The following is a 22,500-nucleotide window of genomic DNA, read 5'->3' as shown; positions in this document are numbered from 1 at the left end:
CACAAACAAATTGTATGGGCAGAGAAGAGCTGCCCACAGCTGAAAATTTGTTCCGTTTCTATGCCACTTGATATTAATAAATGCTTTGCTTCCAGTGACAGTAACAACTCGGAAGATCTGTGTGGCGATAGATAGAAATAGAGATATTAGAACTTCTTCTGTCTCCCTTTTGTGTTTGCTGTTTCTTCCAGGTGCAGGTCTTTCAGTGTCAGTTAACCGATTATTTCTTTTAAATACAAAAAAAAGAAAAGCCCCAAGCCAACCCTTTTTATCACCAGGCTGCTTATTAGATTTGATATTGGGAAAAGCCCTTCATTTACTCTGAACAAATAGTTCTGTTTTCCACCACTTGCTGTAATGTTTAAAGTAAATAAGTTCTTGTCTGTCCAGCGCTGCCGAATTCATTCAGTTGCCAGAACAAAGCCATTGTATACAGGGCCACAACAGCCCTTTTCTCTGCTTCCTTTAGACAAATCTTCCCCATTCCTGCACTGTGCTTGCTAGCTTTGTGGGCAGCTCTATAATGTGCAAATGCTAAAAAGTGTGCATGCTTATTTCACAGAAGAAATGAAGGAAGATTATGACACTATGGGGCCTGAAGCCGCAATTCAGACCACTGGAAACAATGGTACAGGTAAGGAGCTGAGTTACATGAACATCCCTTCTATTCTAAATTGTTGAAAATTTGCTGTGCGTGAAGTAGTGACAACACTATTTAATGTGGTTGCAGTTTAACAGTTGAGAAACATTTACACAATTCTCCTACTTTTAGTTTATTTTTTGTAATTCAGTAGTAGTGACAGAGAGAAACACTGGCCCCTTCTCCCATGCCCTGCAATGTTTCAGCCCCAAATGTGTTTTAGCTGCATCTTTGTAAGCTAATAGTTTTCAGCAGTGCGAGGAGATGCTTTCCCAGCGAGGGTGAGTATAGGAGAGTTTAAAGTAGCTGGACCAGGATGCAGGAGGCTTTTCATGAGAGAGTTTGTACAAAGAGCTTGGTAATGAGGATGGGGTGCACTCATCCTGGCAACCCCAGATTCGCATGGTGCACAGAGTAAGCTACTTCAGAGACAGCGAGCATCTTTTTCAGAAAGACACACATAAACCACTTACATAGATATACAGACACACACACTTTAAATGCATATTTATGAGATTATTATGTTTCTGCCTAATCTTTTTTTTTTTCCACTTTCCACATCTCTTTCTTTCCCCTCTTCTTAGAAATCAATACATTTTGTGGAACAAGAAAGGGGACAGAGATATTTAGCAGGCATCATCTCTGAGCCATCTCTTTTCCTGTAGCTGAGCAAAACAGCAAAAGGTTTCTGTTACTATTTTTTAATCCAAATGAATTCAGGGGTTTACCATGTTTTTTTGCAAAGGCCACAAGGCCCTACTCGATCCTCAGCACAGCCAAATTCCATACATCACCCAGCCTTTCCTTCGCATTTTTTCTGAGTTGCAGTTTGAGATGTTGCAGGTAGGCCTGGCTGACACGGTTCAAAGCAGAGTGTTTTCTAATATAAGTAAATTTCTATGCATTCCACAATGAGATTTATTTCATAGGTAATGCCCTCTAGAAACATTACTGTAAAAGGTGGTACCTAAGCATTGCAAAGGTTTTATTACTCACACTTTCCTAATGTTGGTAACACCCACATAAAACCCCAATGCTCTTATTAAGTAACACAAGACATTTACTTTATAATTCTTGTAGGGGAAAATAATAGGAAAGTAAAACCATGTCACCGTTTTTTTCATCCATTGTATTTATTGTGCATGAAAGCAGAGTGGCACCCAGGCACAGTTTACTAATACATACACACTTAACGATGTTGCCATACAGAGCTGAACACATACATAGGTGGAAATATTTCCATACCAAGGGATGCTAATAAAGTGACAAATTGTACTTAGCAGTTGAAGAAACAGGACTTTGAAAGATGTCTGATTCAGAAATAAGACTTGATGGTTATCAGAATTAACCATTACCAGAGCCTTTGAGGTCCCCTATCAGGCTGCGTGACTTCCTTTGCACATATTTTCCTTACCATAACAGGCCCTGACTCTTTCATACTTGTGATGTGGTCTGCTTGAAGGGGAAAACATTGTGTCCTCTTAGCCCCTTCCCTCCCAGAGTGTGATGGCCTCTTCTGCCTGTTCAACCTTGGCCTCACAGCATCCGGCTGGAGCCATAGCCAAGCAGTGCTGCTTGGCCAGGTCATTCTGCCTGGTCTGGTTCCCCTTGCCCACCTCAGTGCACCTGGTTTTTCCAGGAGTGTTTTAGGTGCCCTGCAATTAACATGCAAAAGTTCCTGTGGTTGCTTCCGTCTGACAGCTTACTACCCCAAATGTTCTGTGCAGAAGTCCTAGTCTCCTTTTCCATCAAACTATTTGCAGCAATGGGTGGCTTGCTCAAACTGCCATACAGAGTGGCCTGATGCTCTGCTAGTGTTCCATTCGCATCTTTTATCACTGAGGTGTTCAGAGCCACTTCTCTCAGTAGAGACTGGTGTCTGGGTAGCTTGGGTAGAACGTATTTCTGTAAGGCCTGCAGTCTCTGTAGTCTCTTACGAGCAATGCCAGATTATTTAGTCATATGACATCGTCTGATAAACAAAGTGTCTTTGCCAGCATTTTCACTTTGACTGAGAGATGCCAGGTGACTGTTAGGAGCTGCAGCATCCTTTCTGCACAGTATGCAATGGGGCAAAACTTCCCAGGCTCGCTGCTGAGGTGCCCCAACCATCCTCTGAGGAGGAAATCAGTCATCCCTCCTGACTAGCCTGGGAAATGGTCAAAGTTTTCTTCGTCATCCATACTACAGGCTTTGGGCCTGTCTTGAGTGTCTGGGCTCAATTTTTCCCTGCAGGAAGTGGAGGGATTTAACGTGGATATTTAATAAAGCAGATGAGGATAGGCAGAGACTGGGCCCAATTAAATAAGTTCAATTGGTAACTGGTGTCCAGGATTTCCCAGTGTCCAGAAAAGCTGCTGGGGGCTTCCTTCAGATGAACATGGGCCCTTCTGGGTGGGCCGAGGAGGCCCCTCTTGTAATGCAACTTCCTTCTCCCTCCTGACACTGGAGCACATTATTTCATAGTGTTTCACCACCTGGGTTGAGAGCAGAAATAGGGAATAAACTTTCAGCCTCATTCACATACCTCCAACTACAAAGTTGCTGTAGGTACATGCAACAACTGTGGTGTACTTTTAGTATCAAAGTCATAGGACAATGTCATTAGCAGAGAAAGAAACTAAAAGGAAAGTCTCTGTTATTATTCTGCTTTTGTCAGGATGGCCACTTCTTAGTGGTACTTAAAGAAATCTTGTTATCTATATGTTCATCAGCTCCATTTTTATAATGAGCTGCAGAGGCTTTATAGAGTAATGTGACCATTACAGTGAAAATGATTAGTGTTTGGTCATTCTAGATTAATTTGTAAATATTTGTGGGTATTTCTGAAATGATAACTTGACAAAATGATGTTTGGTCTAGGTCATTTTTAATTAGTGATTTGGAACTCGATGATCCTTGGTGTCCCTTCCAACACAAGCCATTCTGTAAATTCCTATGGCTTACTTTACTGTACGTGTTATGGTTATTACAACTGGGATGCTTGAAGGAAATAGATTGATGTATTCTGTAAACAAAGAAATTCCCAGCTTCGATTATTAACATCTGACAAGCTTCAAATAAAGATATCTTACTATAATTTAAAGAAGGAAAAAAAAAAAAAAACACTCTTGGTGGGGAGGAAACAGAAGTAAAACTTGGCAGGTTGGAGGACAGGCCGTTTTCAGACTGTAATCTGTGTGTACCAATGGGGGCCTCTCACTTCCTGGCTAATGAAGGCTGTGGTTTTATTAGCTTTGTTTGCGATTAAGGGTAGCTATCACCATCTCACAGGATGAGTTCCCACACAAAATAACTGGTCTCCAAAGCTCCTCGAACCTCTCTCTCACTTTATCTTGAAAGGTTCTAAATACCTCCAAAGATAGCTTTCCTTAATGCGTTTTATTTTTATGTGACATGGCCACATCAGCCTTTGGAGCTGAAAACATCTCTGCTCTCCAGGCTCCAATAATTAATTAAGAAAAGACTTATTGGGTGAGGTCACCCAGTGCAGATCTCGCTGAAATTCTTGACTCACAGGAGGGGATGTGCAACGTGTGTACAGTGTCAGTCCACGAGGAATCTGGGAACATGACTTTATGCATGGAAAACAAATTAGGGCATGGGGGGAAGCAAGCCTTTCCCCCAGAATTTTAGAGAGAGACCTAATGGTTATCAGATGAGCCTTTTGGGTAACACTGGGTGAGCTTCCAGTAACGTCTGAATTGCCAGCAGCGTAGCTTGTGAGACACCAGACACACATGTTCACCTTTTGCTATTTACACTAATCTGCAGTGTTGCAGCACTGGTTGTATTGTTTCAGTTAAGGATCTGTCAGCTTTTCCACTAAATCCCCTTGTTTTGGGGGAGGTTATAATGTAGACATAAACATTTGCTTTAGCTCCTGGGTTGCATGCACAGACATGGGAGCTAAATAATCCAGAGAATTAGGAAGCCTAGGCCAGTAATATTGCAACATCCTCCAGAGAGACTAGGGGACTGGGAAGGAAGAACCTTCCTTGAGGCTGAGTGTGGGGCTGAATCTCCTAATACTGACACTGGCCTTGAAATCCTTCCCTATAAACCTAGTTGCAAGCTCCGGAAACAAGGCTGCCTGGAAGATACCATGGGGTGTTCCTCCTTCCTTTTCTCTTTCTGCTCCTGTATCTCTTCTCTGGAGGAAAGCTTTCTTTCCCTGCTTCACAGGTAGCATTTGCCTGAATCAGGAAAGGAATAAGCTTGTTTTCTTTGGACCTAGTGCTGAGCCAAGAGAAGGAGTAGAGATGGGGTAGCATTAGGCCAGGTGGTGTTAAAACAGTTGCAGGATTTAGGCATAGTAAGGGAATTAAAAGTGGGGTTTCTGTCATAAAGAGCAATGTCTCAACTTTTTTTTTTTTCTTTCCTGACAAAAACAAAGCCAAAAACATAAGCTGACACTCCTGTGCATGAGGTGCACTTCAGCAACCACCATTTTGTTACATTTCTCTCTCAGCAACAAAATGGAGGCAAGGTAGATCTTGCTCTCCGTACTCACACTTCCCTTCTCTAGAAGTTGATTATTTTACGGTAGAAAAAAAGGAGATATCATTTCTCGTGCTAATCACAATTGATAACAAGAGCTACAGAAGGGCCAGGGGAGGAGAACTGGTTGTTGTACCAGTACCCTATAAAATCCCTGTGATAGGAACAGAAGTTTTCCTCCACAAATGGGGTCCCATGAACCAAGCCATTTGGTCGCTGTCACTAAAATACTGCAGAGCATTTGAGAAGCTGCTCTGCCCATATGACAAATAGGGCATATTTGTCTCAGCCGGAGGATTTGATCTTATCGGCTAAAGGGATGAGGTTTGCATAGCTGAATATCTTCTTTTATCAATGACAGCAAGATCAGCTCTGCAAATCGGGCTCTTTCAGATTTCCACTTGCGCCACAGTCAGGGCCACATCTTGGTATGACTGCAAGTATCACCTTGCTTTTTTGTAGGACACTGAGGCAAAGCATTACCTGTTTCTAGGTGCTAAGGAGCTGGCTGTTGTCCCATTTCCAGTGGCGACAAATCAGTAACTTTCTAGGGCCCAATTCTGCTTTCCTTTTGATATAACCCTTTTGATTTCCATGAATTTATTCTATATTGCTCCTCGGCATAAGTGAGGGCAGAATCAAGCCATTTAGTGTTTTACTTCTACAGGTTCTGTAGAATAGTTCATAGCTTTGGCTCATTTTCTTACTTCACCTAAGCATAAATACTTAAAAAATGTAATCAGTCATGCCATTCTTCTCCTTTACGGTCAGTTAAAAACAGGTATCTGAAATTCCCCGCCACCAACTGTCTTCCAAGACTTGTTAATAAAAAAAATCAAAGGGAAGAAAATGATCAGTTCTTTTATTTTCTTCTGTAATCATACTAATATGTGCCTCTGGTGTCCCAGGGTTTTTAAGTTCTTTCCTGTATGCAGTATTCATACATGGACGAGAAAAGCATATTTTTGGAAACAGGATGTTTTGTGGTTGGGAATATATTATGTTTCATGGACATTGCACGGACAATAAAAAATTGGGTTTACTATTATGGAAAACTCTTGTACAGATTGTAAGAGTGGTTTTAGGCTCGGTATCCCAATTCTGGTCTAAAACATATGGTTCTATTTGTGAAAATCTATGAAGCAGCACGTTTTTTAAAACAACCTACTCCCCCACTGTTAATTACCCAGAGATTAATATTCCAAGAAAAAAAATAACACGAGGAAGATGCTGAGAGTTTTCACCAGAGCTGCTCTCTTTGCTTGCCCACTGTGGCCAGCAGACAGAGGCAGAACCTCACACGGAGGACGCTTGTGGTCTTTGCCACCTGCAAATATCGTCTCTGCGGCAGGAACTGTCGCAAAGCTGAGTTTGCCAGGGTTGGGAGTATTTGGGGGCAGCTGAGCTCAGCCCTGTTAGTCGTGAATCCCCCAGGAGCCTCCCAGAAGTTGCCTAGATGAAGTGCTACCTGCATTACCGAGACCTCATAAACTTCTTGTGCTGCCCTGTAGAGCCCGTGTGGCTGTTAATTTAAACGCCCAGCCTTACTTCCATCACAGCCGGTGGAAAGCCGGCATTAATTTTACTGGGAGCTGGAGCACGACCGATGAGAGTGAGGATCCAGCCTTGTGGCTCCAGCACGCATGCCTGCTCAGCTTGCTGGCTGCGCTCAGGCAGGATGCATTCACAACCCCTTCTTTTCTCCTTCTCTCATTTTAGTTAAGAATGCAAATTGCACGTCGGACTTTGAGGAATATTTTGCCAAAAGGAAACTGGAGGAAGGAGATGGGCATGCAGTCAGCATAGCAGAGTACCTGCAGCGCAGCGACACAGCCATTATTTACCCCGAAGCCCCTGAGGAACTGTCTCGCCTTGGCACTCCAGAGGCCAATGGGCAAGAAGAAAACGGTGAGGCTGTAATTCATTTTTAGCCAGTATCCTGACCTCTTGCAGCTGTTGCAATTATAAATGCACTACATGCCTGGGTGTTTACCTTAAAAATTGAAGAACAGCTGCAGCGGCATGGAATTTCATGAGCAAAGATTGGGGCTGTAATTTTAGTGTATTGTGATGTTTTAGTCAGCAAATTCGTATTATTTTGTGGATGAGCTGAAGAGCTTGATTTAAAGCTCACTTTCAAGGGAAGGACTGCTGCCACTCTGGTTGCGAGTTTGGGAAGTATTGAGTTTTAACACAAAATAATACAGGGTTGATGGCCCATGGCTCCATGATTCTTTGCTTAATAATGGAGAGAGTCCCTAAGAAGGATTTGCTCAATAGCAAGGCAGAGCTGGGCTGCCAATGGCCCCGTGATGGAGAACAGCAGCTCCGGCTGCAGGAGGAGCAGGGCCCAGCCCCACTTCTGCACGGGGTCTGTCCCCGTTTGCACAAGGGCCATGTCCCCAATGCCCTGCAGGCCTCGCGGTGCTGTCGGGCGCGTGCGGGCCCGGTGCGGTTGGCGGCTGTTTGGAAGTGCCGTCCCCGTCGGGCAGCAGATTGCAGCGATTCCTCTCATACCAGCCTGGGCAGTAAGCCCATTAGCTGCCATTGCCTCGCTGACCTTTTGGCCTGCCTCTCTCCCCCCGTCCCGGGGCGCAGACCTGCCACCTGGAACTCCAGATGCCTTCGCCCAACTGCTGACCTGCCCCTACTGCGACCGGGGCTACAAGCGCCTGACGTCCCTCAAGGAGCACATCAAGTACCGCCACGAGAAGAACGAGGAGAACTTCTCGTGCCCTCTCTGTAGCTACACGTTTGCCTACCGCACCCAGCTCGAGCGGCATATGGTGACACACAAGCCAGGGACAGATCAGGTGGGGGGCTGGCTTTAAGTGATTTCTTTCCGTAATAACCCCTTAGAGAAACGATATTGCTTTGATTGGCAATCATTATTAATTTTTCATGGCATTTTGAAGATGCAGATCTTTTAATGGTAATAGCTTTAATTGAGGTCTAAATGATTTTTTGATGGTCTCTTCTAATATGATTTAATAGTCTTATGTTCACGATCGAATGAGTGTGTTAATTTCTAATTTAGAAATTTTATTTGCACTTTAACTTGACTTTAGTTTCGTTTTTATGTTCCTCAAAAAGTGAATGAAACGGTAGCATTTTAATTATACATTATTAAACATCTCAGCAATTTTAATTCCATTTTTCACCTAGTTTTACTTTGCAGTTTTGCACATAGGAGCTCAAAGGCGTACTAAAAGATCCACCAATATTTTTTCATTACTTTTTGAGTAGCCCTTTCAATCACACAAAATTATTCGCGTGTGGTATAATCGTTTGTTAAATATCATCGTGCATTTTTAGAATAACCCTTCCTCCCGTACACACAGGCTATCATTTGTGATGATTGTGCCACTAACACATACACGCGCTATCGCTGGTGGATCCCAGCAGCGTATCTGCAATAAATCAAAGCAGTTTTCCCTCGATGTGATGCATGTAATATTATATCAGGGCTGCATTTAAGGAAATGCTGTGTGTCTCAAACAGGTGACTGAGCTTCCTCAGTGCTCCTAACCAGACTGTCAATAGATCTGTGCCACAAATCTCTGTGTGCCACAAGAAAAAACTACTCCCAGCCTCGCAAGAGAGTTACTTCTGCAGAGAGGTGTTATGGAGGGTTGCAATGGAAACTCAAATGGCGTGTTTAAAACTTAAATAAATAGATGTATGTGCATTGTGTCAAATTATAAAGGCTTTATGCCGTATTTATTTTCCTTAAAAACTGCAAATCATGATCAGCTGTATTTCTCTTGGTAGGTTTTTCTCAGCATAGGGTAAATTCAGTTACGCAAACACACATCTTGTAATCACGCAATTTTCTAATTAGCATTTTTGAGAGAACCGTATCTTTTGCTTGATCTTAAATCAATATAAATGCTTCTGGAGTGGTTTCTCATATTCTTTCCTTTCCATGACTTATTTGGTAGACAAACACGTTTTCACATATGCATTTTTTCTAATCTGATCTACTGCAAGTTTTTTTGCTTTTTTTTTTTCCCCCTCCTTTTGCTTTGTATCATTCAAAACACCAGGGGAAAAAAAAAGCCTCAACATTTATCCAACGTAACCGCCTGAAATTTCACATGCGAGAGCGCGCTTGTGCTGGCGCATTATGAATGGTAGCTTTGGTGTTGAAAAGTCCCCTCATTTGCTCATGGCATTTACAATTAGTAAATTAAAATGATTGTATCATATTAACAGTGGCACAACTAAAGTTTATAGTAGTCCTTGGAGGGCGATGGGGGGAGACAAAACAGCTGTTGCTGTTTGTTTATGCAACTCAGCAACATATGAGCGCGGGTCCCTCAATGGCGCGCGGCGGGCTGGGCTCTGCTTGATCTTTGAAGGTTGCTGCTGTTTGAACAAACCTCCCTGTGTCCCATGTAACACCATCTGTCTCGCCAGGAATGTGGGAAGAGGCAGCACACCCTCGCAGTTGTCATACCGTTTCGGCGCTGCCTTCCCCCCCCTCCCCTTTCTCCCCCTCCTTCTCCTGCAATAGGCTTTTGTGTCGTTGCTGCCTGCAAAAGGCTGACCTCCTACCTTGAACATCCAGAGCGGATGGCTGCATTATTATTATTATTATTATTATTATTATTATTATTATTATTATTATTATTATTATTGTTTTTCCCCTCCAAACTGAAAGTCAAGCTTTTCTTGCTTGTTGCAAAAAGGTCAGCTGCCTTTGGTTCTATCTTTATGACACTCTTAACTTCCCACCTTCCCTCACCCCTCCAAACAGTGCTGGGGACAGCATGGCACGGAAGGTAGCTGGCGTCTGTGATTTAACAAATATTTCCAGCAGCAGCTCACGCCGAAGACAGTCTCTTCTGCTTGATAATGAATTAAATCTTACACGAAATGCCACTAACGGCAGTGTTTCTGTCTTTTCTACGCACGCAGTAAACAGAATTTTTAAACAAGAAGAGCCCCACATGTTCAGGATCTGCTAGGAATATTAAGAACCACAAATCTTCTTATAAAACAGTTTCTCTCATTGTGAGATACCTTAAAGCAACACATTTCTGATGAGAGACTTAGGAAATAATTCTAAAGCAAATATCGAATGCTCATGTGAAAGTACATTCTCATTTGTTTCGGTTTACTGCCAACATTTTGATTTTTATTGCAACACTGATGAGACAAATAAATGTACACGCAGACCTTTTGGTCTGCTTGATAAATTCAGAGCCACATTAATTTTGTTTTTGTTTTTAAGTTAGAAATTCATGGTTTCTCTTGCATAAAATTCACATCGGTGTCTTTTTTTTTTTTCTCCCAGCACCAAATGCTGACCCAAGGAGCAGGCAATCGCAAGTTCAAATGCACTGAGTGTGGCAAGGCCTTCAAATATAAACACCATCTGAAGGAACACCTGCGAATTCACAGTGGTAAGTAGCGGAGGTGCTGGTGTGCTCATTTGCATTTTGTTTAATTAGCTGAGTTTTAAAGACTGCTTAAAATTTACACAGTTCTGCTTCTGGCTTCTTGGAGCTACCAAGGTATTTAATAAATGATATCTGAGCCATCCTCATTTATCATGCTGTTAATACCAGGGTCTTGCTGAAAGATTTGGAAATAGTAAAGCTTCTTGTAAATAATATTAGATTGTTTGTTCGGCACTTTGAGTTCAGAACCATTCACTCGTTTCTATTCAGTCAGATCCTGAAGAGTCCATTGTGTTTTTCATAAAAAAAAGTTCCCAGAAGTGAGATACAACTCATATTCTCAGATAAAGGGTACGTGCAAAACACCTTATATTGAATGAATTGTACATTTTGGTTCTCCTGCTTGACACAGAGCATTCGGTACCTGAAATGCTACCAGGCTCTGCCCAGGCACCAATCCCCACCTATGCAGATGTGATTGTAACATCAGGACTCAGTTTCTCATACCATCCTCAGTTTCAGTGCAACTCAATTCCTTTTTGAAAGAAAAAAAAAGACAAATCAAATTTGAACAGTCTGGATTTGATTTGACTGTGTTAACCACAGGGCACTTACCTGTGACTGCAACAGTCTGTCTGGAGCCAAGCTCACACCTTGGCAGCTACTGCCAGGCTGGAGACTGTGGTTCCAAACTGACCTCCAGACCTGCAGTGGTGGTACATGGCTGTATTCATAGAAGAGAAATTTTCCTCAGTGTTAATCAGTGGATATACAGATGATCGGCTTGGTATCAAATGCAATCACTTGCAATTATAGCAGCAACAATGGTAATTAACATTTGGTTTTAATTATCGTTTTAGGTGAAAAACCATATGAGTGTCCAAACTGCAAGAAACGTTTCTCGCATTCTGGCTCCTACAGTTCGCACATCAGCAGCAAGAAGTGTATTGGTTTAATCTCTGTAAATGGCAGAATGAGAAACAATATCAAGACGGGTTCTTCTCCTAATTCTGTATCTTCCTCTCCTACTAATTCAGCCATTACACAGCTGAGAAACAAGCTGGAGAATGGCAAACCACTTAGTATGTCTGAACAAACAGGCCTACTGAAAATTAAAACAGAACCACTAGATTTCAATGAATATAAGGTTCTTATGGCCTCACATGGGTTTAATGCAACTAGTCCTTTTATGAATGGTGGACTTGGAGCAACCAGCCCCTTAGGAGTTCACGCTTCTGCTCAAAGTCCAATGCAGCACTTAGGTGTAGGGATGGAAGCACCATTACTTGGCTTTCCTGCAGTAGGCAGTAATTTAAGTGAGGTGCAGAAGGTCCTACAGATCGTGGACAACACAGTTTCCAGGCAGAAAATGGACTGCAAGGCTGAAGAGATCTCCAAGTTGAAGGTTTATCATATGAAGGATTCATGCCCTCAAGCAGAGGAACAAGGAGTTACCTCCCCCAATATTCCCCCTGTGGGTCTTCCAGTAGTAAGTCATAATGGTGCCACTAAAAGTATTATTGACTATACGTTAGAGAAAGTCAATGAAGCCAAAGCTTGCCTCCAGAGCTTAACCACAGACTCGAGGAGACAGCTCAATAACATTAAAAAAGAGAAGCTGCGAACCCTAATAGACCTGGTAACTGAAGATAAGATGATAGAGAACCATAACGTATCCACTCCATTTTCATGCCAGTTCTGTAAAGAAAGCTTTCCTGGTCCCATTCCGTTGCATCAGCATGAGCGTTACCTGTGTAAAATGAACGAAGAGATCAAGGCAGTCCTTCAGCCTCACGAGAACATGGTTCCCAACAAACCTGGAGTGTTTGATAAGCAAACCCTCTTGCTGTCATCAGTACTTTCTGAGAAAGGAATGACTAGCCCCATCAACCCATACAAGGACCACATGTCTGTACTTAAAGCATATTATGCTATGAATATGGAACCCAATTCTGATGAACTACTGAAAATTTCCATTGCTGTTGGCCTTCCTCAGGAATTCGTGAAGGAATGGTTTGAACAAAGGAAAGTCTACCAGTACTCAAGTTCCAGGTCACCATCACTGGAAAGGACCAGTGCCAAGGTGGCGCTGGCTGCCACCAACAACACTCCCACTAAAGACTCTTTGTCAGCCAGATCTCCAATAAAGCCTGTGGACTCTATAACTTCACCATCTATAGCTGAACTCCATAACAGTGTTACTAATTGTGATACTCCTCTCAGGCTAACAAAACCTCCTCATTTTACCAATATGAAACCAGTTGATAAATTGGACCACTCTAGGAGCAATACTCCTTCTCCTTTAAATCTTTCTTCCACATCTTCTAAAAACTCCCATAGTAGTTCTTACACTCCAAACAGTTTCTCTTCTGAGGAGCTTCAGGCTGAGCCTTTGGACTTGTCTTTACCAAAACAAATGAAGGAACCCAAGAGTATTATAGCCACAAAGAACAAAACGAAATCTAATAGTGTAAATTTGGAACACAACAGTGTTTCTTCATCATCTGAAAACTCAGATGAGCCACTGAACTTGACTTTTATCAAGAAGGAGTTTTCTAATTCAAATAATCTGGATAAAAGCACTAACCCAGTATTTGGTATGAATCCATTCAGTGCCAAACCTTTATACACAACACTTCCACCACAAAGCGCATTTCCTCCGGCCACTTTTATGCCACCAGTCCAGACCAGTATTCCTGGGCTGCGACCATACCCAGGACTAGATCAGATGAGCTTCCTACCACATATGGCCTATACTTACCCAACTGGAGCAGCTACTTTTGCTGATATGCAGCAAAGGAGAAAGTACCAGCGGAAACAAGGATTTCAGGTAAACTGTTGTGAACGATATCTTTCGAAAGGCTAGAATTTAGTACTTTGTGATATGTCCTCCTGCAGAAGAAAAAAAAGGCCAAAGTTATATTGAGTATTTCCAACAAAATTAGCAGAATTGATTTTAGTCTGAACTGGTGAAAATGCAGTGGGGTAGGAAAATAAATTGAAATTACCTAACTTCCACTTGGTTTCAGAAGCAGTATCAATGCCTTTGAATAGATATAATGCTTTAATTCATTAAAAGGTTACAGTTGTAACAGTTGTTCCTTGTTAGAATCATATCTAAATAATAATGCCCATGAAAAATCCTATCTCACAGAAAAACAAACAAATAAACAACTTTTGACAGAAAACTCTCTGCGGGACTTCCCTCACAGTGAGCATAACTGCATTTCACTCATGGGGAAAGGGAGCTGCAAGAGACCTCCTGGGATCACCCCAAGCAACATCTGGACACAGAGTCGTAGCCCTCTGAGCAGAGGTCCATCTAGCCTCCTCACAAATTTAGCCCGCTGAAAGTTTTGAAAGTTTCTTACTCCATGTTTTTTGGGGGATTGCTTGCCCACTGTGCACAAGAAAGGCTTTCAGTCTTCTCTTGAATCTCTTGGGGAATGAGGACATGTTGATATGTTTCTTCACCATAGACCCTTCCTTCAGCCCACCCACTGCTGTTTCCAGACTCCAGTCCTTTAATTCCTGCTAGTCATCTGGAAAAGCTGCAGCAAAAACAAGCAAACAAACAAAAACCCACGGATTAACTGAAATTATTTGGAGAGTTAGCAGCTAGGAGCCTTAATCATGGAATCATTAAGGTTGGAAAAGCTCTCTAGGATCCCCAGTCCAGTCCAACCCCAGCCCACCCCACCATGCCCACTGACCACGTCCCTCAGTGCCACATCTCCACAGTTCTTTGAACACCCCCACCACCTCCCTGGGCAGCCTGTACCAGTGCACCACCACTCTTTCAGAGAAGAAATTTTTCCTAATATCCAACCTGAACCTCCCTTGGTGCAACTTAAAGCCATTCTCTCTCATCCTATCACTGTTACCTGGGAGCAGAGGCAGATGCCCACCTCACCACAACCACCTTTCAGAGAGCTAGAGAGAGCAATGAGGTCTCCCCTGAGCCTCCTTTTCTCTGGACTGAACAATCCCAGTTCCCTCAGCTGATCCTCATAAGACTTGTGCTCCAGACCCCTCACAGCTCCATCGCCCTTCTCTGCACGCACTCCAGGGCCTCAGTGTCTTTCTTATAGTGAGGGCCCAAAACTGTACACAGAACTTGAGGTGTGTCCTCACCAGTGCAGAGCACAGAGGGACGATCACCTCCTGCTGCACTATTGCTGATACAAACCAGGATGCCATTGGCCTTCTTGGCCACCTGGGCAGGCAGAATCTTTCTGTGGACATGGAGTATGGGTCAGAACTTCTTACCTGAGGCCAGCCTTCAATTCTTTCCTCAAGTGATCCGTACATGAGTAGTAAAGGATTTTGCTGCTTGCATGCCTATAGCAAAGAGCTGCTCTACAGAAAGTCACCTATTTTTCTACCTTTTTGCTGGGTGTATTCAGATATAATGTACAGAATTTAGTTAAATGAGATTAACTGATTATAGATTAATAATTTTCTTTTCCATTTGTGCATGTTCCCTTATGTCCTATTACGGTCTATTGGTAATTTTACTGACTAGTAAATGTTTTATAGTTTCAAATGTGAAAATCAGGTATGGTTTTACATTACAGGCTGTAATCCTTCTTTGCACAATAGGAGCATAAATAGCACTGCACCTCCATAACAGCTGTTCCACTATTCCAATTTACAGTACATCTGCCCTCTTTGTAAATGTATTTAAGCCTATTTAATCTTCTCTAATATTAATTAGTGCAAACCTAGTCTAAGAAAACTGAACTGTGTGATAGCAAATGGAAATGTATGTTATCATGCAAGTTTGCACTCTCTTTGGATCAAGACAAAATAAATATCAAGAAATTTAATAATTTACTGATCCACATTCATTATTGCTTAATGCTGAAGGCTGTTTTAACATAGATAGAACATTGATAAAAAGTGTTATTAATATTCCCTATTTCAAATTACAAAATTAAATATAAAAATATAGCTTGAGGCCTTTAGTCGGGAGACATACATTTAAATGGATTGCATAATAATAACATTTGCACCTAAATATAAAATTCAATTAGACCCTTTCTACAGATAGAGAATATCTCTAAGTTTCAGTGTTTTGGAAGGAATGATCACTCTGCTGTTGCTTACACTTACCCCTGTCTAGTGTCAAAATACCTTCTCTCGTCCAGGAAGAGGCTCCCCTTTGCATTTTCCACTCTCTGAAAATATTTAGTGCCTATATGATAAACATTCTTTGCTTGTGCACATCCTATCATTACAGAGTGCTCAGAGACAGAAAGTTTTGGAAGCTGATTCAGCACAGAGGTGTTTGAGGCTCCCTATTACATTCATAGCTTCCATCAGCTAGAGTTTCATTACCATGATGGGTTCCTGAGCTCAGACAGGCCACAAGCAGCCCCAGGCATTATTTTAGCTTTTGCTGAGTGGCAGTGGACGTGGGTGTCACTGATGGTTGTCCTCTCACAGGGAGACTTGCTTGATGGAACCCCAGACTACATGTCCGGCCTCGATGACATGACGGACTCCGACTCCTGTCTGTCCCGAAAGAAGATCAAGAAGACGGAAAGTGGCATGTATGCGTGTGACTTATGTGACAAGACATTCCAGAAGAGCAGTTCCCTGCTGCGACACAAATACGAGCACACAGGTGTGTATGGCTGCGCTGCGTGTTAACGCTCTTCGCTGCATATGATGTGTGCAGTGTATGGGTTGGCATAAGCTGAGGTTTTTGATGGGCGAGGTGTGATGTCTTTCCCTTAGTTCGGCATTTATTGTTTTTAGCATGGTGAGGGACTGCCGAATTACTTGACTCTGTCCTGGTATCTTTCCAGATCATTTAAAATAAAAAAAAAAAGCCCTGCAAACTTTGGGGTGAGTCTGGCCAGGTGTGGATGCAGTGGGCATCGTGGCTCTCAGAGTCTTGCAGGGCGAGTTCTCACACTGTCACATACAAAAAAAGCAGGCCCTTGTGCGCAGAAAGAAGCATAGCTTGGTTAATGCAAGTCTGGCAGGGGAAGGAACAGTGACAGCAAATTCCTTGTTTCTTAGACACTATCAGACCCTGCGCCATTTAATCCAGTAGGACTCCCACTGACAACAGCAGCGTGAGAGCTCTCGCTGGCCCAGCTGTCTGACAGCAAACAGGTCACAGAGGCTCCCTCCGTGATTTTGCATGCCAGGAGAGGAGGCAGGTTGCATTTCGCTTTTTCACTTCTCAGTTAATGCTCGGGGAAGGTTTCCGTCCTTCCCAAGCGGGAACTGAATTTGTCTAGTTAAAGGAAGCTTGCCAAGGCTCACTGAGGATTGTCAGCTTAGGAAATATTTTGGGTTGAGAAAGACCCGCCATCACACCTATGCTGGCCATGGTTCTCCTTGCAGACAGCGCTCCCTTCCTCAGCGTGTCTCAGTGAGCGGAAAGCAGGACCGGAGCTCCCCAAATAATAGAGATATCAAGTTATGTTGGACAAAGGGAATATGAGTTATCATGTGAGTTATTGTGCAGCAGGACATAAACCAAACTCCAAGTTAGAAAGAGCTTACTCAGGAGGAAACTTTCCTTAACTTTGAAAGCTGAGTCCCGCTTCAGGAAATGAAGCAAGTCACATCATCCTTCAATCTCACCATGTGACGGTAAAAACCTTATACCTCTCTATTAATACATCTTCCAGGCTGTGCATAACCATTTGGCATTTCACATATGAAAAATTCACAGTTCAAAAATGGGCTGCGCCTTTAGAAAATTCTTTGCTTTGTTATTTTTCCTTCTCATGCTTTTCTTCCAAATTTTAGGCTAATCCCGCGCAGGAAAATAAAAAAGGAAGTTGAAATACATGTGAGATTAGGAAGGAAAATTAAAAGCAACATTTTGGACTAGATCAGCTAGTTCATTGGTGGAATGTGCTTCCCACCACATTATTCAGATCAAATTGTTTATTCAGTAGAAGAAGCTTTGAAGGCTTTACGTTCCTGCACCTTTCCTCTCCTGAATGATTTTATTACAGCCATCTGCAAGCATTCTGGTGTACTACACTACTACCGTAAAGCTCTTATGTTAGAACTGGCCTTCATATATACTGGGATCTGGACATATGGTTGAATCCCATAAAGTTGGTAGTCCATAAGGTCGACAGACATATGGTTGAAAGGCTGAAAATTTGACAAGCTGAAATGTGTGCAATCACCTTGATTTGCAAAATAAACTGCATTTGTAAATGCAAAAATATGTTCTGGTCCTTAACTACCACGGGAACTTGCTGCCTGGAGAAACATCCCACAGCTCTGACTTGGGGACTCTTCTCTTTCTTCTTTCTGTCCCTTCCGGCTCCTTGACGGAACGTCTGTCAGTTTTATGGGACTCGGCCTTATGATCCAGAACGTGTATATGGTGTCACGTTTAATGCGCTAGAACTCTCGCACATTACCGAGCTCTGGGGTGGTATTTAGAGACAGGAAGGATGGTCTTGTGGCAAAAGCACAGGCTGAGAGATCTGAGTTCTCGTCTGCCTTGCCACAGACTTCCTCTGTGAATTTTAGCAAATTGCTTCATTTTTCTCTCACCTTCGTCTATCTTTGAAACAGAGAGAGATGATACTAGCCTACCTCTCTGGGGTGTTGTAATTCTTCATTCATGCGGGCTGAAATCCTCCAATGGAACTCGCTGTATGTAGTGTGAAGTATTATTAAGGATGCATTTGCCTTCCTGGAGGCTCCACACATCATCCTAGCGTTAGGTAGAGGTGGTTGGGAGCTCTGAAGACCTTGGCTGGGCTAGCCTCCATAACTCATTCACAGCCTTCAGGAAGCACACGGTACTGGGACTTCTGCTAATGGTTTAGCATGAATCTTAAGTGGATTTCAAATTAATTTGATCGTTTTGGAAAAAAGCTTGTGAATTCATTAATAATGTGCTAAATTGCAGTCCGCATTCAGTGGAAGGAACTGAATTGAAAGCGATATCATCTTCTGCGTTTGGGGGCTTTTTGAGAGAAGGCTCCGATTTTTCAGTCAACTTTTTGAAACTTAAAAAGGTGACAAAGCTTTTCTTCCGAATGCGTTCTGTTTTCTGACCAGCTGATCACAATCTGTTATTACTTCATTAGAAACATAATTTAGGAGAAATTGGAGCCCTTCCTGTCTTTCCTGGAGAAGCACAAGCAGTGGGTTGTTTATTATGATGTCCTTTTTCCTACATTAAGAATCTGTATATATACGTATTTTCATAGATGTGAGCAATCAGATTTCTGTTTGTTACCACTTTTATGCTCCACATACCTACTCTGACCCATGCTGGTGTTAGAGGAGTTGGATACAGAAGCACACAACCCTGCCATGCAGCCCTTCAAGGTTTACCGTAGAGAAATTCTATAGGGCGAAAAGAAACGCTGACATGCAAAACTAAATGAGCTGCCTGAATTATGTGCTAACTGACTATTATAAAGGAGAAAATGGGAATGTTGTAGGTGCTGTGGTGGAGCTGAGTTTCTCTGCCAGGGCAAGAAGAAGGGTAAGGATTTGGCAGCGCTTTGTCAGCCCAAGAGCTTCTAATAGGACCATGTGGCCACAGATCAAGGAGCTCTCCATGATCACCTCTGTATGCTGTGCCTGCCACAGCTTGAGCGCAGTGGAAAATGGGGTCCAAATTTTGCAATCCGTAATTTGTAGTTTATGCCGTATTAGCAGTGTTCTGTAATAGCTTTGAACTTCATGCGGAGAAGGAAAATTTATTGAGTTACTGCAATGAGTGAATTGCATTGGTTCTGGTTGATTTGCATTTTAGTGTAGAGGCCAGGGCTTGCTGCGGGACCAAACTCTGCCAAGTTAATTTTGGGATGCCATGTAATTTAAAGAGAAGTTATGTGTCCATTTTAGAGTTTGAGATTCACAAGATCCTATTTCGTTAGAACCAGATGATGCACTGCTGTAATTAGGGTGTAGGCCATGGTAGGCAGCACAGGAAATCGGTGCTCAAATTATTTTCCTGTGGAGCCTCATGAACCCATCCTAACTTTGGTCACACTGAAATCAGTTGAGCAGATACTGCTTCATTTGCATGTGTGTAATCTCAGATTTCTGCAAGCCGCTTAGCACAAAGTTCAAGACACTTTCCTGCTGCAGCGAGTAAGCGAGCAGGAGAGCAAACAGCGTGCAGCACCTCGAGGCACAGAAATATCCTGGCTTCTGGAGAGCAAGCCAGTCTGCTCTTTGCCGTGAAAGCTGACTCAGGAGCAAGGCAAAGGTTAGCATTTGTTCTGCATCCTCACACCCATGTCTGCTGTACCCCAGCGAAGGCTTTGTCGGCACTTCACAAGGGAACTTGCAGCGTGCCTGCTCCACAACAAAACCTGGAAACGGTTTTTCAGAATCCTACCTAGAAATTTTAAATCCTTTCATTGTTGTTCTATATTACATCATATTCTATTTTATTACTTGTGTGGGCTGTTGAGGGCCTCATAGCTGTGCGAGTGCTTTCATCCTTTCCTTTTCCACTGTATATTTTATTAAGACCTCTTTTTTATTTTTGTAGCTTTCATGCTGATGCAAGCACTAGTTTTATTTCCAGATTGATTCTGTAAACTAAATATTGTTCTTGAGCCTGGTAGCAAATCAGCTCTCTCTGGCTAGTATTTTGAATTCCCAGCTCAGGAGTTTTCTTTATTTAGAGCTTGATTCATAAAAAATTTACATGCTATTTAAAGGTTATTTTTTCTTGCTTTACTCTGATACAAGTTTAGATTTCCCCATTTTACACTCAAATAAAGAAAAAAGAAGGGCGATATAATCAGAGCTTGTGAAATTTGTTCTGTAGACAAAGTCTCCTATTCAAAATAGAACAGGTGCAGCTTGAGCAATTATATATAAATTGCCTTTATCTTGCACCTTTGACCACTTCGCTGTGCTCTGGACGCCAATCCAGCTCCACTGGGACCACATCTAACATCCAAACCCTCAAGCAGCTTCAAAGGACCGCCTTTAAAAAATAAAAACAAGCTGTCACAAAAATGTTTCCTTCTTTCCTCCAAAGAGTGAGATTTCTATGGGCCCCCTCCCAGAGCAAAAATACCCATTGGCTTTAGGCGAAGGATTGGTGATATTTAGTCTGGGACTGGTGACAGTTCATGATCTGATGTCTTATGACTTTTACACCATTGCAAATGGGAAACGTGTAGCCTTTCAGTCAAATACTTTTAGCCCACTAAGGTTGAGAGATACTTCCTGTTAGAGATTTTTTATTTATTTATTTGCTTTACTTTAAGAGATGTGTGATGTTAGAGACTTTGAGAACCGATTTGTTATAATTTTCCCTCTGTAACCTGAGCACGGGCCTCTGTGGGAATCTCTTTTTGCAGATGGTAAAATGCAAAAAAAAAAAAAAAAAAATCCAAACATTTCCTTTAGGTATTAGAGATGGATTTATCACCTATAGTTTCACTGCAAAATGTGGTGTGTGCATCAGGCATCCACCCGGTGACACAGAAGTGTTTCATGAGACCTCTTGCAAACTGCCTTGGGTAACACTCCTCTGTGGATGACGTAGGTCACCTCAGATGGAACTGAGCAAAAACTTGTAGGGAGGGATGATCAAATCTGCTTCTTTTTGACCCATCTCTACTCCACTGATGTTTTGATGCTGCATGACAGCACTCTTGTTGGGTGCAGCAGAGACTACCCACAATGCCCCCATCCACCTGCAATGGGATGCTTCTCCCTGTCTGCCCGCAACTGTAGATCTCTCTCCATCCCTAGTGTAAACCACCTTGCTGCAGCTTTATTTTATGGCCTACTAATGCATTGTAGGGATTAGGTACTTTTCTTAAATGGCTGAAATAGTGTGTTTTGCACATGGGAAAAAAAATTCTTCCGCAAATGTTCAGAAACGCGATACATTTAAAAACATATTTCAATTAGTGTTGTAACAGCTGCATGCTGTGCTCTGCTAAGGTATGTTGCGTGGTGTCTGAACAAAGAACTTTGCTCAAGCTGTCATGTTCCCTCAAATCAAAACTAGGCAGTTTTTAATACGGATGTGGTAGACTAAATAGCTCTAATACAGCCTTTTTAGTAACAATATAGGTTTATATGAAAATACGAGGTATTTTAATCATCTGTTTTCTGAATTAATTTGTAAAATATGGATGATTACCTATGCCAGGGAAGCCTGAGGTAGCACCAGCAGTGCAGTCCTTGGTGAATATCATAGAATCATGTGCAAAGAGAGAGGAAAGCAGGCAAGGGCAGAGGGACGAGCACGTGGCCTCACTGGAGGGTGGCTGAGAAGCAGGCTTCAATTTGAGGAAAGGAAAAGTGCTGGGAAAATGGTTGGAAGGAAGGGTGAAGATGGAGAAATATGGGGTGAGAAGGGTGCGTGGTGATACAAAGACTTAGGAAATCTGAAGTAATGGAGTGGGAGTGACATTGAGGAGAAATGGAAGAGCTCCCACTGCAAGCGGGGCTTTCTCCGGGCAGCACTTGTCTTCAGGGAGCGCTTAGATCAAGGCCGCTTCGGGATTTTAAGCTAATTTGAGTAACTGACTTGATGGTGCTGAAATCTCCTGAGCTCAGGCTGGGATTTCCCCGTTGGGACAAAGGTGGTGCTCAGAGTCACAGGACAGCTGAGCCTGGCCCTGGGCTCGGTGCAAAGCCAGAGTCGTGCACAGCCCAAGGCCCAGACCTGTCGTGTGACCAGCAGGCAACATTGGCAGAGGTGCATGTTAGGAAACAGATCATAAAAGCAATTCTGCAGAAACTCGATATAGAGAGCGTGCATTTTTAATATTGCGGGAGAAAGGGGGAAAAAAACTAAACACCAAGAAAATCTGCAGGTATGCAAATGCAGGAAAGTCTCATACAAAGAGGTGTAGTTGAAGCCCCAGTTTCCAGGCATCCGCTACTTTCCCTGTCATTTAGGTTTTTCTTTCTGCGGTTTCTCCTGTATTTTCCCTCCTGCCAGATCTCCCCTTCATTTCATATACAATT

The 22,500-nt window shown here is 42.7% G+C and overlaps 1 protein-coding gene across 6 annotated transcripts in view; it reads left to right on the top strand.

The window, feature by feature from the left end:
* ZEB2 (zinc finger E-box binding homeobox 2) overlaps positions 1-22,500 on the top strand; it is a 115,466-nt gene that overhangs the window by 88,846 nt on the left and 4,120 nt on the right. For all 6 annotated transcript variants that reach the window (XM_021400722.1, XM_021400724.1, XM_021400725.1 and 3 more), the window contains 6 exons: positions 563-634; positions 6,860-7,048; positions 7,739-7,953; positions 10,440-10,548; positions 11,406-13,375; positions 15,994-16,174. In XM_021400722.1, the coding sequence (XP_021256397.1) occupies positions 563-634; positions 6,860-7,048; positions 7,739-7,953; positions 10,440-10,548; positions 11,406-13,375; positions 15,994-16,174 (2,736 nt within the window). The remainder of the gene's footprint in view (positions 1-562; positions 635-6,859; positions 7,049-7,738; positions 7,954-10,439; positions 10,549-11,405; positions 13,376-15,993; positions 16,175-22,500) is intronic.

Source organism: Numida meleagris, chromosome 5 (assembly GCF_002078875.1).
Source record: "Numida meleagris isolate 19003 breed g44 Domestic line chromosome 5, NumMel1.0, whole genome shotgun sequence".
Taxonomy (NCBI): Eukaryota; Metazoa; Chordata; class Aves; order Galliformes; family Numididae; genus Numida; species Numida meleagris.
The sequence above is the reverse complement of the archived record's forward strand: the minus strand, read 5'-3'. Positions and strand labels throughout refer to the sequence as shown.